Genomic DNA, 15,081 nt, shown 5'->3' with positions numbered 1-15,081 from the left:
TGATTTGTCTTTTTCTTCGGCGTTTCATCCTCAGACTAATGGCCAAACTGAGCGAACTAATCAGACCTTGGAGACCTATTTGAGATGCTTTGTGTCTGCTGATCAGGATGATTGGGTGTCTTTCTTGTCGTTGGCCGAGTTTGCCCTTAATAATCGGGCTAGTTCGGCTACTTTGGTTTCACCTTTCTTTTGTAATTTTGGTTTTCATCCTCGTTTTTCTTCTGGGCAGGTTGAGCCTTCTGATTGTCCTGGTGTTGATTCTGTGGTGAAGAGGCTGCAGCAGATTTGGACTCATGTGGTGGAAAATTTGACGTCTCAGGAAAGGGCTCGACGTTTTGGCAACCGCCGTCGGTGTGTTGGTCCCCGGCTTCGTGTGGGGGATTTGGTTTGGTTGTCTTCTCGTCATGTTCCTATGAAGGTTTCTTCTCCTAAGTTTAAGCCTCGGTTTATTGGTCCTTATAAAATTTCTGAAATTATTAATCCGGTGTCTTTTCGTTTGGCTCTTCCTGCCTCTTTTGCCATTCATAATGTTTTCCATAGATCTTTGTTGCAGAGATATGTGGTGCCCGTTGTTCCCTCGGTTGACCCTCCTGCCCCGGTGTTGGTTGAGGGAGAGTTGGAATATGAGGTTGAGAAGATTTTGGATTCTCGTTTTTCGAGGTGGAGGCTTCAGTATCTTGTCAAGTGGAAGGGTTATGGCCAGGAGGATAATTCTTGGGTTGTTGCCTCCGATGTCCATGCCGCCGATTTGGTTCGTGCTTTTCACTTGGCTTGTCCTGATCGGCCTGGGGGCTCTGGTGAGGGTTCGGTGACCCCTCCTCAAGGGGGGGTACTGTTGTGAATTCCGCTCTTGGGCTCCCTCCAGTGGTTGTAAGTGGCACTTTTGTGAGTTCTGCTCTTGGGCTCCCTCTTGTGGTTTCTAGTGGTATGGCTGCTCCTTGGATTTAGCTGTCATCAGCTGCCTCCACTTATCATCTCTTCTGCTCGGCTATTTAAGTCTGGCTCTATCTTCAGCCAGTGCCACTTGTAAATGGTTCCTGGTTGGATTCACATCTCTTTGGAGTTCCCTGTTATCCTGACCAGTTCAGCTAAGCTAAGTTTTTGCTTGCCCTTTTCTGTCCATTGATTGTGGACTTATCCATTCTGTGCTTTCTATGTTTGTCCAGCTTATCAGTGTGAATTAAAGGTACCGTCACACTGAACGATATCGTTAACGATATCGTTGCTTTTTGTGACGTATCAACGATATCGTTAAGGAAATCGTTCTGTGTGACAGCGACCAACGATCAGGCCCCTGCTGGGAGATCGTTGGTCGCTGAGGAAAGTCCAGCACTTTGTTTCGTCGCTGGACTTCCCGCTGACATCGCTGGATCGGCGTGTGTGACACCGATCCAGCGATGTCTTCACTGGTAACCAGGGTAAACATCGGGTTACTAAGCGCAGGGCCGCGCTTAGTAACCCGATGTTTACCCTGGTTACCAGCGTAAACGTTAAAAAAACAAACACTTCATACTTACCTTCCGCTGTCTGTCCCCGGCGCTGTGCTTTCCTGCACTGACTGTGAGCACAGCAGCCGGAAACGCTGGTAACCAGGGTAAACATCGGGTTACTATGCGCGGCCCTGCGCTTAGTAACCCGATGTTTACCCTGGTTACCGGCATCGTTGGTCGCTGGAGAGCGGTCTGTGTGACAGCTCTCCAGCAACCAAACAGCGACACTGCAGCGATCCGGATCGTTGTCGGAATCGCTGCAGCGTCGCTCAGTGTGATGGTACCTTTATTCTGTCTTGCTGGAAGCTCTGGGAGGCAGATTTGCCCTCCACACCTTTAGTCAGGTGTGGAGATTTTTTGTAAACTCTGCGTGGATTTTTGTAGTGTTTTATACTGACCGCACAGGACCATCCTGTCCTATCTATTTAGTTAGACTGGCCTCCTGTGCTCATCCTGGTTTCATTCTGTGTATGTCTTTTCCCTCTCCACTCACAGTCATTATTTGTGGGGGGCTAATCTATCCTTTGGGGATTTTCTCTGAGGCAAGATAGCTTTCCTGCTTCTATCTTTAGGGGTAGTTAGCTCTTAGGTTGTGATGAGATGCCTAGGGAGAGTTAGGAGCATTCCACGGCTACTTCTAGTGTTGTGTGGAGCTTAGGGACTGCGGTCAGTACAGTTACCACTTCCTTCGGAGCTCGTTCCATGTTGCTCCTAGACCACCGTATCATAACAAAAGGGGTAACCTGGCTTAATGTCACCTTACAATAGCAAGGTGACATTAACCCTTTATTACCCCATATCCCACTGCTACACGGGAGTGGGAAGAGAGAGGCTAAGTGCCAGAATAGCCGCATCTTCCAGATGCGCCTTTTCTGGGGTGGCTGGGGGCAGATGTTTTTAGCCAGGGGGGGTCCTATAACCATGGTCCCTCTCTAGGCTATTAATATCTGCCCGCAGTCACTGGCTTTCCCACTCTGGCGGAGAAAATTACGCGGGAGCCCATGCCAATTTTTTCCGTAATTTAACCCTTTATTTTAACAGCTAGAGCCCCCAAATTTTGCACAAAGACACTTGGAACATTATTAATGAGGAATACATATATAAAAAAAAATAAGGGATATGAAATGGTTTACTGTATGTAAACCATGTCTCATATCCTGTCGTGTTAGGGAAGGAGGTAGCTTAAAAGCCGGTAATTCAATTGCCGGCTTTTCCTATCTAGTGCAGTATTAAATATAAATATATACATGTATGTGTCTCACTGATTATATATATAGACTGTATATATGTTTTCATGAATATTTGAGCCCATGGATCCATTGTATGTCTGTTTTGCAAGCCGGCAAGAAAATCTCGCTGTACGGATGCCATACAGATTACATACGGAGGTTTACATGCGTAAAATACGCTGCCACACCCTGCCTATGGATCACTATTTTGGGAACATTTCTGTGTATTACGCATTTAAAATACGGACTGTATTTCCCTACACTGAGTGTGACACCGGCCTTACACTGATAAACTGCTAATTAGACGCTATGTCTGGTGGGGCTTAATAGGATTCCATACATAGCAAAGCTAAAGGCCATAGTAAATATTTGTAGTCCCCATGAAGTAACAAAAGTAGAGCAGGGCTGTGTGGTTCCTGTTACTTCTCCTGGAAATGTATGAATAATTGCTGCTCCAGCTTTGTTATTTCATGGGGACTACAAATATGTTCTACAATAGAGATGTCAGAACTAGTCCATTAAAGAAAAATCTCTGCAAGTGCAATAGCTCCAAGTGCCCAGGAGGTATCCACTGCTTACTATCATGGGCACAAAAGGTTAAAATTAAAAAGGCTCCTTTGAACTGTATTTTTCCTTCCCTTACGATTCTAGCACGGATTTGGAAAGGTTCATTTTCTCACAATTCACCCCAAAGTGAAAGTAAAAATGTGTTCCTGGAAATTTTCATACAGTAATTCAGACAGTAAGGAGTTTTGAAGATGACATGTTATAAATGTCTTGAATTTTAAAATCCTCACTTATTGGAAGAACATGGGTACCATTTTAGCTGCCAAAACAGTGGTACACACACACACACACACACACACACACATTATTTATGGCAAACTGAAAAAGTTAATGTGGCACCCCTAGGGGTATTTGCCACAAAAAAAGTTACTGACACTAAATACAAGTACTAAGATAGCAAAACTGCACTACCACCTCCGGCCAGAAGGGGGAGCTCCAGAGACTCCCCTTGATCCATTCTGGTCTGAGAGAAGAACTGGCAGTTGGGCTAAGGAGCTGATAGTGAGAGGTCATACAGCTGAATTTCTAACAGCCCTGTGACTGTTTCCAGGCCTAAATCACCGGCCTGAGGAGAAGAGGGACAGAGATAAAGGACATTGTGAGAACCGGGTAGCATTAATCACTACCCAGAACAGGCGCAAAGATGGATACCGGATCCGTGGCTGTATTCATTATATATAATACAGCAACTGGAAAAACGTGAGGTGATATCAGCTTCACTAGGGCCGGACGCAGCAACAGATACAGAGTTCAGTGGTACTCCCGGAGGGGGTAAGCCGATAAAAGGACTCGGGTTGCCCGTCGAACCAGGACCTGGAGGGGACAGATTGGGCCGGCAGCCAGTTCACATACAGCAGCAGGGCCACACAGAAATTGCGTACAATAAGAGGTGAAGACCCCGGCAGGGTCAAAGTAATTCAGAGTTCCCATACAGACTCCGGTGACAGGACTGGTTGTAAATCCCTTAATGTTAAAGTAAACTGGTTAAACGTTTCAATGCCTCAGTCTTTCATTTGGACAATAGCCATCTATCCAGGATCGGGATTATCACCGCTGGGAGAACCTACTGCTGATCAAGTAAGTGCCTGTCCCCTCACGATACCCCTTACACTGTGCATTGCCTGAGGCCACAGCACCGGGTCAAGCCACCCGTGACATCCCGCTTAAGAGACAGACCCCACTGGTCCGGTGCTGGGTATCCCGGTCTCTTGGGTGTCACATTAAGTTCAGGTCATAAACCTTCAGAAAATGAACAGGCAACAGCCTTTTCTCTGGTATACAAAGGGTGTGTCAAAATAAACAAAACAATTCTTATAGCAGGTCCACACAGTCATGCTGGTCAGACTGCCAGAACCTACCAGAGGTCTTTCCACCTCTATTACCAGACAATACGTAACTGGTGCAGTTGACCTGCCTTAAATTGTCCATTCAAAATCCTGGAACTGGATATACAGGTCCTTCTCAAAAAATTAGCATATAGTGTTAAATTTCATTATTTACCATAATGTAATGATTACAATTAAACTTTCATATATTATAGATTCATTATCCACCAACTGATATTTGTCAGGTCTTTTATTGTTTTAATACTGATGATTTTGGCATACAACTCCTGATAACCCAAAAAACCTGTCTCAATAAATTAGCATATCAAGAAAAGGTTCTCTAAACGACCTATTACCCTAATCTTCTGAATCAACTAATTAACTCTAAACACATGCAAAAGATACCTGAGGCTTTTATAAACTCCCTGCCTGGTTCATTACTCAAAACCCCCATCATGGGTAAGACTAGCGACCTGACAGATGTCAAGAAGGCCATCATTGACACCCTCAAGCAAGAGGGTAAGACCCAGAAAGAAATTTCTCAACAAATAGGCTGTTCCCAGAGTGCTGTATCAAGGCACCTCAATGGTAAGTCTGTTGGAAGGAAACAATGTGGCAGAAAACGCTGTACAACGAGAAGAGGAGACCGGACCCTGAGGAAGATTGTGGAGAAGGACCGATTCCAGACCTTGGGGAACCTGAGGAAGCAGTGGACTGAGTCTGGTGTGGAAACATCCAGAGCCACCGTGCACAGGTGTGTGCAGGAAATGGGCTACAGGTGCCGCATTCCCCAGGTAAAGCCACTTTTGAGCTACAGAGAAGCAGCACTGGACTGTTGCTAAGTGGTCCCAAGTACTTTTTTCTGATGAAAGCAAATTTTGCATGTCATTCGGAAATCAAGGTGCCAGAGTCTGGAGGAAGACTGGGGAGAAGGAAATGCCAAAATGCCTGAAGTCCAGTGTCAAGTACCCACAGTCAGTGATGGTGTGGGGTGCCATGTCAGCTGCTGGTGTTGGTCCACTGTGTTTCATCAAGGGCAGGGTCAATGCAGCTAGCTATCAGGAGATTTTGGAGCACTTCATGCTTCCATCGGCTGAAATGCTTTATGGAGATGAAGATTTCATTTTTCAGCACGACCTGGCACCTGCTCACAGTGCCAAAACCACTGGTAAATGGTTTACTGACCATGGTATTACTGTGCTCAATTGGCCTGCCAACTCTCCTGACCTGAACCCCATAGAGAATCTGTGGGATATTGTGAAGAGAAAGTTGAGAGACGCAAGACCCAACACTCTGGATGAGCTTAAGGCCGCTATTGAAGCATCCTGGGCCTCCATAACATCTCAGCAGTGTCACAGGCTGATTGCCTCCATGCCACGCCGCATTGAAGCAGTCATTTCTGCCAAAGGATTCCCGACCAAGTATTGAGTGCATAACTGAACATTATTATTTGTTGGTTTTTTTGTTTGTTATTAAAAAACACTTTTATTTGATTGGATGGGTGAAATATGCTAATTTATTGAGACAGGTTTTTTGGGTTATCAGGAGTTGTATGCCAAAATCATCAGTATTAAAACAATAAAAGACCTGACAAATTTCAGTTGGTGGATAATGAATCTATATTATATGAAAGTTTAATTGTAATCATTACATTATGGTAAATAATGAAATTTAACACTATATGCTAATTTTTTGAGAAGGACCTGTATGGGACCAGCCAGTCGCACCCACCTCTTGTGGCCATTCCTAAAGCCCGGACCCAAAATCCAGGCCTATAAAAATAAACTCTAGCACCAATGGTGCTAGAGCCTTCTCTTCTGGGCTTCACATCACCGAGATTAAGCATCTCAGTGACACATATCTCCCATCCAGTAGCTGTCCAGCCAAAACCTTACAATGGTTGTAAAAATTAGTTGAAGCAGGGGACAATTGGTTACACCCCATGCTATGGAGGTGAAGCTTTTATTTTAAAGCATCTGGAAGTGCTGGGACCCATAGTTTTTTCTTGGTGGCAATTTGAATTTTTCTGCAGTGGGATCAGGCATGAATACTACCCCAAAGCTCAATAGGCCTGCGGTAGAAATAAACCCTCTTCAGATGAACAGAACTAATTTTTAGCTGTAAAAATGTCTGCTAAAATACTGCCTGTGTGAATACATATAGTATAATAGGTTTAGGGACCTAAGGGAGAAGCAAAACTAATTTAAAAACAAATTGCCCAAATGAAACACATTCTCATTCTTGTCAGTTCTGTTCACAGCATTCTCAATTTGCACGCTATTCATATTGCAGGATATGTCAGTATAAGGGCGCAGTCAGATGGCCATATAAATCAGACCATAATTGCACTGGCCATGGCTCTCCCAACTCAAGGATGATAGCTTCATATAATTTCTATGCAGTGGTCACACTCCGGTCAGGAGAGCTGTGGACAGTCCGAGCATAGCGAATTTTCTGCAGCATAAACCTGCTCCTTGGCAGAAAAAACATCATATTCAAAATGCCCTTTTTTTCAGTATTTTCATGGCTTTTTTGGGCTTGGATTAAAGGGGCTGCAAAGGCCAAAAGGATAAGTCTGCAGTCACTCTGAAGAAATTACTATATTGATCCTACAAAAAAAATCTCAGAGCATGATGCCCCATGCTACAAATAACAATCAAAAAGGTATGTAATAATAAAATTACAATCTGTATTAATGCAATCTCAGAAAAAATATTTTCACAAAGTGCATATATTATGAGAGCTGGTGGATGGACGGGCCCATCAGAAAAGTATATAAATGCACATCTGTATAGCATAGACCCTCAAGGGTTATCCCAGGATACCACAATGAGAAATATAAGTGGCGGAAGATGCCATAGGAGTACAACATCATTTACTAGCAAAGTATCACATCTCCCCATCACACGTATTTCCTCCTACATTGCACATGGCCCTAATGGAATAACAACCAAGCCTGTCTAAAGTGCCACAAATAGTGCTTACCCGTGTGGTATCTCTGCTGAGCGCGTCCACCGCGAGGAGCCCTGACGCGCGTTTCGCGTTATGAGCTTCCTCGGGGTGGACTGCCGAATGTGCCAAATATTGGCACGGATGGATTAAAAAGCGCAGTCTGCACAACGATTTCCAGAAAAATGGCTAGCAACTGGATTTTTTTTAACACTGATGTATATGGGAAACGGATCATAACGTACAGTCCTGCTCACCATTATTGGCACCCCTTCATTTTTTTCATACACTGTACTGTACAATATCTTCAGAAATAAATGGAAATGTACCAAAGTTGTACCCTCAGGGTTTTTTAATTAGTGGTCCAACGTAACACAACAATAAAACATTGTTTTTCTACTTACGTGTTGCAATTTCAAAGAGGAAACAGAATAAACAGCATGCGCAGCAACAAAGGCTCACCTAATTAATCCTTGGTTGCACACCCTTTGGCATCGATGACAGCCTCCAAATGTTTCTTGTAACCATCAATAAGCATCTTGCCCTTCTTTGCATGTATTTTCTCCCAATCTTCAATTGCAGTTTGTTCAAGCTCTTGAATGTTTGCTGGGTTCTTTTCCCAATGGCAGATTTCAAGTCACCCCAAAGATTTTCAACGGGATTGAGGTCAGGATTCACTGCTGGCCAATTTAAAACAGTCCATTTATTCTTTTTCAACCACTCCTGTGTACTTTTGGATGTGTGCTTAGGGTCCTTGTCTTGATGGAGGACTCATGGTCTTTGACTCAAACCAAATTTCCTACACTGGATAGAACATTTTGCTCTAAAAATCTGTTGATAATTCTCCGATTTCATGGTTCCTGTGATACGTTCAAGGCCTCCAGTACCAGACGCAGCAAAGTAACCCCACAGCATTATGGATCCTCCACCATGCTTAACTGTTGGTAGGGTGTTCTTTTTTTCATAAGTTTCATTGCGCCCTATGTAAACAAACTATTGCTTTGCATTGCTAAAAAGCTCTATTTTTGATTATCAGTCCAGAACATTTTCCCAGAAGGATTGTGATTTGTAAAGGTACTATTTGGCAAAGATCAAGAATTCCTTTTAATGTCTTTTCATCAGCAATAGTTTTTACTTTGGCCTTTGCTCATAAAGCTCTGCTTGATTTAGTGTGCGGTGTATGGGACTTTTTGAAACCATGACCCCAGACTGTTTCACATTGTCCTTCAGGTCTGACATGGTGTTTTTTTCCACGATGCGCACCAACCTTTGAAGACCTCTCTTATCTATTTTCCTCTTTCCCCATGCCCAGGGAGGTTCTTGATGGTTCCATGCTTGGCAAACTTCTTAATAACATTGTGCACTGTTGAAACTAGGATACCAAGATCTTTAGAGATGCTTTATACCCTTTGGAAGTCTTGTGTTTGCTAATAATAGCAGTTCTAATGTCCTCAGACAGCTCCATTGTCTTCACCATTGTGTCAAAGGAACAGGGCCTACCATGTGGCTTTTTAAAACACTGAAGTCTTCATTCATTGGTTAATTCATGTCATATAGACACCGACAATTAATCACAGGTAATTCTCATTTGTGGCAGATGAGTCAAAATATGTTTCCATACTAATTTAAAGGGGAAAATACCAGTGTCACAGCAAGCTTTAGGTTTTTCTATCTTTCCCGCATTGTTTTCGGTTTTAAATTATTGTTTATCATTTGCTCTTTTGTATTTAACATGAGTGCTCTATACAAAAAAATCTGTTTCACTTGATGAATTTCTTTCAGGAGATATTCCACATTATGTGCTTACACTTCATGGGTGTCCATAACGATGAGCAGGACTGTTTGGTTATCTGTCAACGAATGAGACTACACAAATACAAAACCAAGAGCAGATATAAGCACAAGAGGGCCCTGTGCAAGAACTGTATATGGGCCCTTGTCATCATAATGCACAATTCCGCCCTTGCACAGAACCCTAGAGATGTTCAGAGCCTAGTAAAAACAGACTGATTTTTGGTTTGCATCTGTATTTGTTCTGTTTGTAACCAAAGTGTGCGTCAGTTTTTGCTTCTTTTGTAATGGACCCATGATTATTTCTAAATACTGGGTGTGTTCTATATTGATGAGGGCTGGACATGTGAACAGAGCCTACGGCACGTGCCTATAACCCTGTGTGTTTATAGAAATTCCTCTCTTGCTTTCTAATTTCCAGATAAAAAGGAACCATGGATCTCACGTTATATCTGGAGGTCACACATTTTCTGCTCATTTCTATGTACACAGAAGCCAAAGACAGCAGCAGTGTGTCCTGCAGGTTCATCTAGTTCCTCTTTATCTGTGAATTGATTTCACTTTCAGTAAGACTAGAAAAAAAAATATTTCCTTTAGAAGTCTCAGTGACGAGCTGTCCTCACTTAGCCGCATCTCCGCAGTTAATCATTAGAGTGTGACTTTAGTGTAAACCCATTTTAGGCCTGTCCCACACGTCCAGATAATTCCGGAACCGGAAAAATCGGTACCGGAATTATCCGTGTCCGTGTGCTTACGTAGCACATCAGTGTGACACATGTGCGGCAGCCATGTGCCGACTGAGGACCACACGGACCGTGCAGGAGACAGCGCTACTGTAAGCGCTGTCCCCCCGCGTGTGGTGCTGAAGCCGGAATTCATCCCTTCTTCCCAGCAGCGTTTTTTTTTTTTCTTTCCCCTTAAGAATAAAGTTTGTGCATCCCCTCCCGCCTCCGCCTCCCATCCCCTGTGCACCCCCCCCCCCCCGCTTGACAGGAAATACTCACCGACACCCAGCTCCAGCGATGTCTCCTCTCAGCGCCAGCAGCAGGCCCTGTGTGAGCGGTCACGTGGTCCCGCTCATTACAGTGAGGAATATGTGCATATTGCTCACTGTAATGAGCGGGACCACGTGACCGCTCACACAGCACAGGCTGCAGCCACTGAGAGGAGACATCACTGAAGCTGGGTGTCGGTGAGTATTTCCTGGCAAGCGGGGGGGGGGGGGGGGGGGGGGGCGCACAGGGGATGGGAGGCGGAGGCGGGAGGGGATGCACAAACTTTATTTTTAAGGGGAAAAAAAAAAAAAAAAGATTATTCATTCCTTCTTTCCAGCGAACGCTGCTGGGAAGAAGGGATGAATTCTGGCTTCAGCACCACACGCGGGGGGGACAGCGCTTACAGTAGCGCTGTCTCTTGCACAGCACACAGACTGCACACGGACAGCATCCGTGTGCGGTACGTGTTTCACACGGACCCATTGACTTTAATGGGTCCGTGTGATCCGTGCATTCCCACAAACACTGACATGTCTCCGTGTTTTTCAAACGGACACACGGTCCGTGAAAACACGCAGACATGTGCAGAGACACATTGATTTTAATGTGTCTACGTGAGTCAGTGTCTCCGATAAGTGAGGAAACTGTCACCTCACGTACCAGAGCCACTGACGTGTGAAACCGGCCTTATTGCGCACAGAAGGAAATGACTTACACTGATCCCATCAGCAGCTTCTGTCCGTGTAACCTATCAGCCCTCCGCTATGTCAGATCGGGCCCTGACCCATCTACGTAGTGCACGGACCATACAGCGACCATCCAACAGCTGGGCTCGCAGATAAGAGCCTATGGAAAGCAGACACGGCCCCTGGAGCACGCTGTCGGGGCCCACACGGCGACATTGTGTCAGCAATTCTCAGAAAAGCTCGGATTGTGCTGGAAAACAAGACGGTTAGTTTGTGACAAGTAATGAAGTCGATGGCAAGTGTGCCGCTTGTGAATGGTGACAGAAGTTCCAAAACATTTGAGACGCCGTGTAAGGCCGAAGTGACATGAGCATATAGCACAGCCGAGCGCTATGTGGTGTCATAGGACAGCACTCGGCCCAGTGTTACTCTGTGGGGCAGCGTGAGAAAATAATCAGAACCGCATGCTACTGCTCCCCTGAATCGGACCGCACGCCCCCCCACAAGTCTACGGGAGCGTACGACACATCAGACTGCACCTGCATGAGACCCGATTGCAGTGTGATTACTGCGGAAGCCGGCAATGGAGGAAACAGAGACCCCACCGATAGCTCAATAGACCCCCGAACCATGGCCAGCTCAGGAGACAGGAGCATCTGCTCTGTGTGCCTTACCTCCGGAGTGAGCATTGTTTAGGGGTGTATTCAGTGATTGGGGGCTAGTGGGACTCATGACACCGATCCCCACGGTAATGTATTGACCAATCCTTAGTATAGGTCCTCGAATCGCCTGGGGTCCAGCAGCGAGGACCCTCACTGATCATCGGCCAGATGTAAACTGGACAGAGCTGAGCAGAACCGCTCCGAGCATTGTGTAGTGGAGCCGATACTTTATCCTGTATAGTATATCCTGTATAGTATATCGCTCTCTGCACCACCACATACACAATCTTATAAGAGGACAGGGGACACATTACAGGGGGCAGTACGCGGGTCACAGGGGGCAGCGCACACATTACAGGGGGGCAGTACGCGGGTCACAGGGGGCAGCGAACACATTACAGGGGGGGGGGCAGCGCACACATTACAAGGGGGCAGTACGCAGGTCACAGGGGGCAGCGCACACATTACAGGAGGCAGCACACACGTTACAGGGGGCAGCGCACACATTACAGGGGGCAGCACACATATTATAGGGGGCAGTACGCGGGTCACAGGAGGCAACGTACACATTACAGGAGGCAGCACACACATTACAGGGGGGGCAGCACATACATTACAGGGGGCAGTACGCGGGTTACAGGGGGCAGCACACATATTACAGGACGAAGCACACACACGTTACAGGGGGCAGCACACACACATTACAGGGGGCAGTACGCGGGTCACAGGGGGCAGCGCACACATTACAGGGGGGCAGTACGCGGGTCACAGGGGGCAGCGCACACATTACAGGGGGGCAGTACGCGGGTCACAGGGGGCAGCGCACACATTACAGGGGGGCAGTACGCGGGTCACAGGGGGCAGCGCACACATTACAGGGGGCAGTACGCGGGTCACAGGGGGCAGCGCACACATTACAGGGGGGCAGTACGCGGGTCACAGGGGGCAGCGCACACATTACAGGGGGGCAGTACGCGGGTCACAGGGGGCAGCGCACACATTACAGGGGGCAGTACGCGGGTCACAGGGGGCAGCGCACACATTACAGGGGGCAGTACGCGGGTCACAGGGGGCAGCGCACACATTACAGGGGGGCAGTACGCGGGTCACAGGGGGCAGCGCACACATTACAGGGGGGCAGTACGCGGGTCACAGGGGGCAGCGCACACATTACAGGGGGGCAGTACGCGGGTCACAGGGGGCAGTGCAGATTACAGGGGGCAGTACGCGGGTCACGGGGCAGCGCACACATTACAGGGGGGCAGTACGCGGGTCACAGGGGGCAGCGCACACATTACAGGGGGGCAGTACGCGGGTCACAGGGGGCAGCGCACACATTACAGGGGGCAGTACGCGGGTCACAGGGGGCAGCGCACACATTACAGGGGGGCAGTACGCGGGTCACAGGGGGCAGCGCACACATTACAGGGGGGCAGTACGCGGGTCACAGGGGGCAGCGCACACATTACAGGGGGGCAGTACGCGGGTCACAGGGGGCAGTGCACAGATTACAGGGGGCAGTACGCGGGTCACGGGGCAGCGCACACATTACAGGGGGGCAGTACGCGGGTCACAGGGGGCAGCGCACACATTACAGGGGGGCAGTACGCGGGTCACAGGGGGCAGTGCACACATTACAGGGGGGCAGTACGCGGGTCACAGGGGGCAGTGCACAGATTACAGGGGGCAGTACGCGGGTCACAGGGGGCAGCTCACAGCGGCTCTTCTTGCCCTGGGGTTTTCTCTCACACGATGTGGAAATCACAGGAGGAATCATATGAGCTCCGCTGACATCAGCTGGCTGGGCTGGGCTCAGACCTGAGGCAGTCCGGCTGTCAGGACTTGCTGGGAGTTGTAGTACCCCACGCCGCAGGACAGGCAGGCTGCAGACAGTGGGCAGGAGCTGTCACATGACATTGGCACCTACACAGCCGCTGACACTTCCTGGTACTTTCCCGGGGATGAGCCGCAGTCAGCGCTCCGGTCCTCGTGGTTAGGTGGTCCTGTCCGGGTCACGCCTCGGTGGGCGGGGGACGACTGGTACCTGTCTGAGCTGTCAGTGTGAGGACCGGCCAGGAGACACCATGGACGAGAGCAGCCCGCTGGTCACCTACAAGCTGAGCGTCTCCACCGATGAGGGCGGCGAGAAGAATGGCCGGTCCCGGGGCGGCGGGCGGCGCACAGGCACCAAGAAGCTCTCCACCTTCCTGGGGGTCGTGGTGCCCACCCTGCTGGCCATGTTCAGCGTGGTGCTCTTCCTCAGAATAGGTAAGTCCTGCACTCCACGCACTATGTGTCCTGCAGCCATGGGCGCCGCTGCCCCGGCCCCACGTCACCGGTTATATACCCCCAACATTACCGCGCACCACCTGCAGATGCCACCTGGAACAGCTTGGCATCATAGCCTGGTGATACTGCCCCCTGCAGGTGGCCATCACACCCATCACAGCCTGGTGATACTGCCCCCTGCAGGTGGCCATCACACCCATCACAGCCTGGTGATACTGCCCTCTACAGGTGGCCATCACACCCATCACAGCCTGGTGATACTGCCCTCTACAGGTGGCCATCACACCCATCACAGCCTGGTGATACTGCCCTCTACAGGTGGCAATCACACCCATCACAGCCTGCTGATACTGCCCCCTACAGGTGGCCATCACACCCATCACAGCCTGGTGATACTGCCCTCTACAGGTGGCCATCACACCCATCACAGCCTGGTGATACTGCCCCCTACAGGTGGCCATCACACCCATCACAGCCTGGTGATACTGCCCCCTACAGGTGGCCATCACACCCATCACAGCCTGGTGATACTGCCCCCTACAGGTGGCCATCACACCCATCACAGCCTGGTGATACTGCCCCCTACAGGTGGCCATCACACCCATCACAGCCTGGTGATCCTGCCCCCTGCAGGTGGCCATCACACCCATCACAGCCTGGTGATACTGCCCCCTACAGGTGGCCATCACACCCATCACAGCCTGGTGATCCTGCCCCCTACAGGTGGCCATCACACCCATCACAGCCTGGTGATACTGCCCCCTGCAGGTGGCCATCACACCCATCACAGCCTGGTGATACTGCCCCCTGCAGGTGGCCATCACACCCATCACAGCCTGGTGATACTGCCCCCTACAGGTGGCCATCACACCCATCACAGCCTGGTGATACTGCCCCCTACAGGTGGCCATCACACCCATCACAGCCTGGTGATCCTGCCCCCTACAGGTGGCCATCACACCCATCACAGCCTGGTGATACTGCCCCCTGCAGGTGGCCATCACACCCATCACAGCCTGGTGATACTGCCCCCTGCAGGTGGCCATCACACCCATCACAGCCTGGTGATCCTGCCCCCTACAGGTGGCCATCACACCC

At 48.8% G+C, this 15,081-nt stretch overlaps 1 protein-coding gene across 1 annotated transcript in view; it reads left to right on the top strand.

The window, feature by feature from the left end:
* The first annotated feature begins 13,539 nt into the window (after positions 1-13,539).
* Positions 13,540-15,081, top strand: part of LOC138638055 (solute carrier family 12 member 9-like) — a 415,221-nt gene continuing 413,679 nt past the window's right edge. The window contains exon 1 of the mRNA XM_069727024.1: positions 13,540-13,962. Within this exon, the coding sequence (XP_069583125.1) occupies positions 13,779-13,962 (184 nt within the window). The 5' untranslated portion in view covers positions 13,540-13,778. The remainder of the gene's footprint in view (positions 13,963-15,081) is intronic.

Source organism: Ranitomeya imitator, chromosome 5 (assembly GCF_032444005.1).
Source record: "Ranitomeya imitator isolate aRanImi1 chromosome 5, aRanImi1.pri, whole genome shotgun sequence".
Lineage (NCBI taxonomy): Eukaryota > Metazoa > Chordata > Amphibia > Anura > Dendrobatidae > Ranitomeya > Ranitomeya imitator.
The sequence above is the reverse complement of the archived record's forward strand: the minus strand, read 5'-3'. Positions and strand labels throughout refer to the sequence as shown.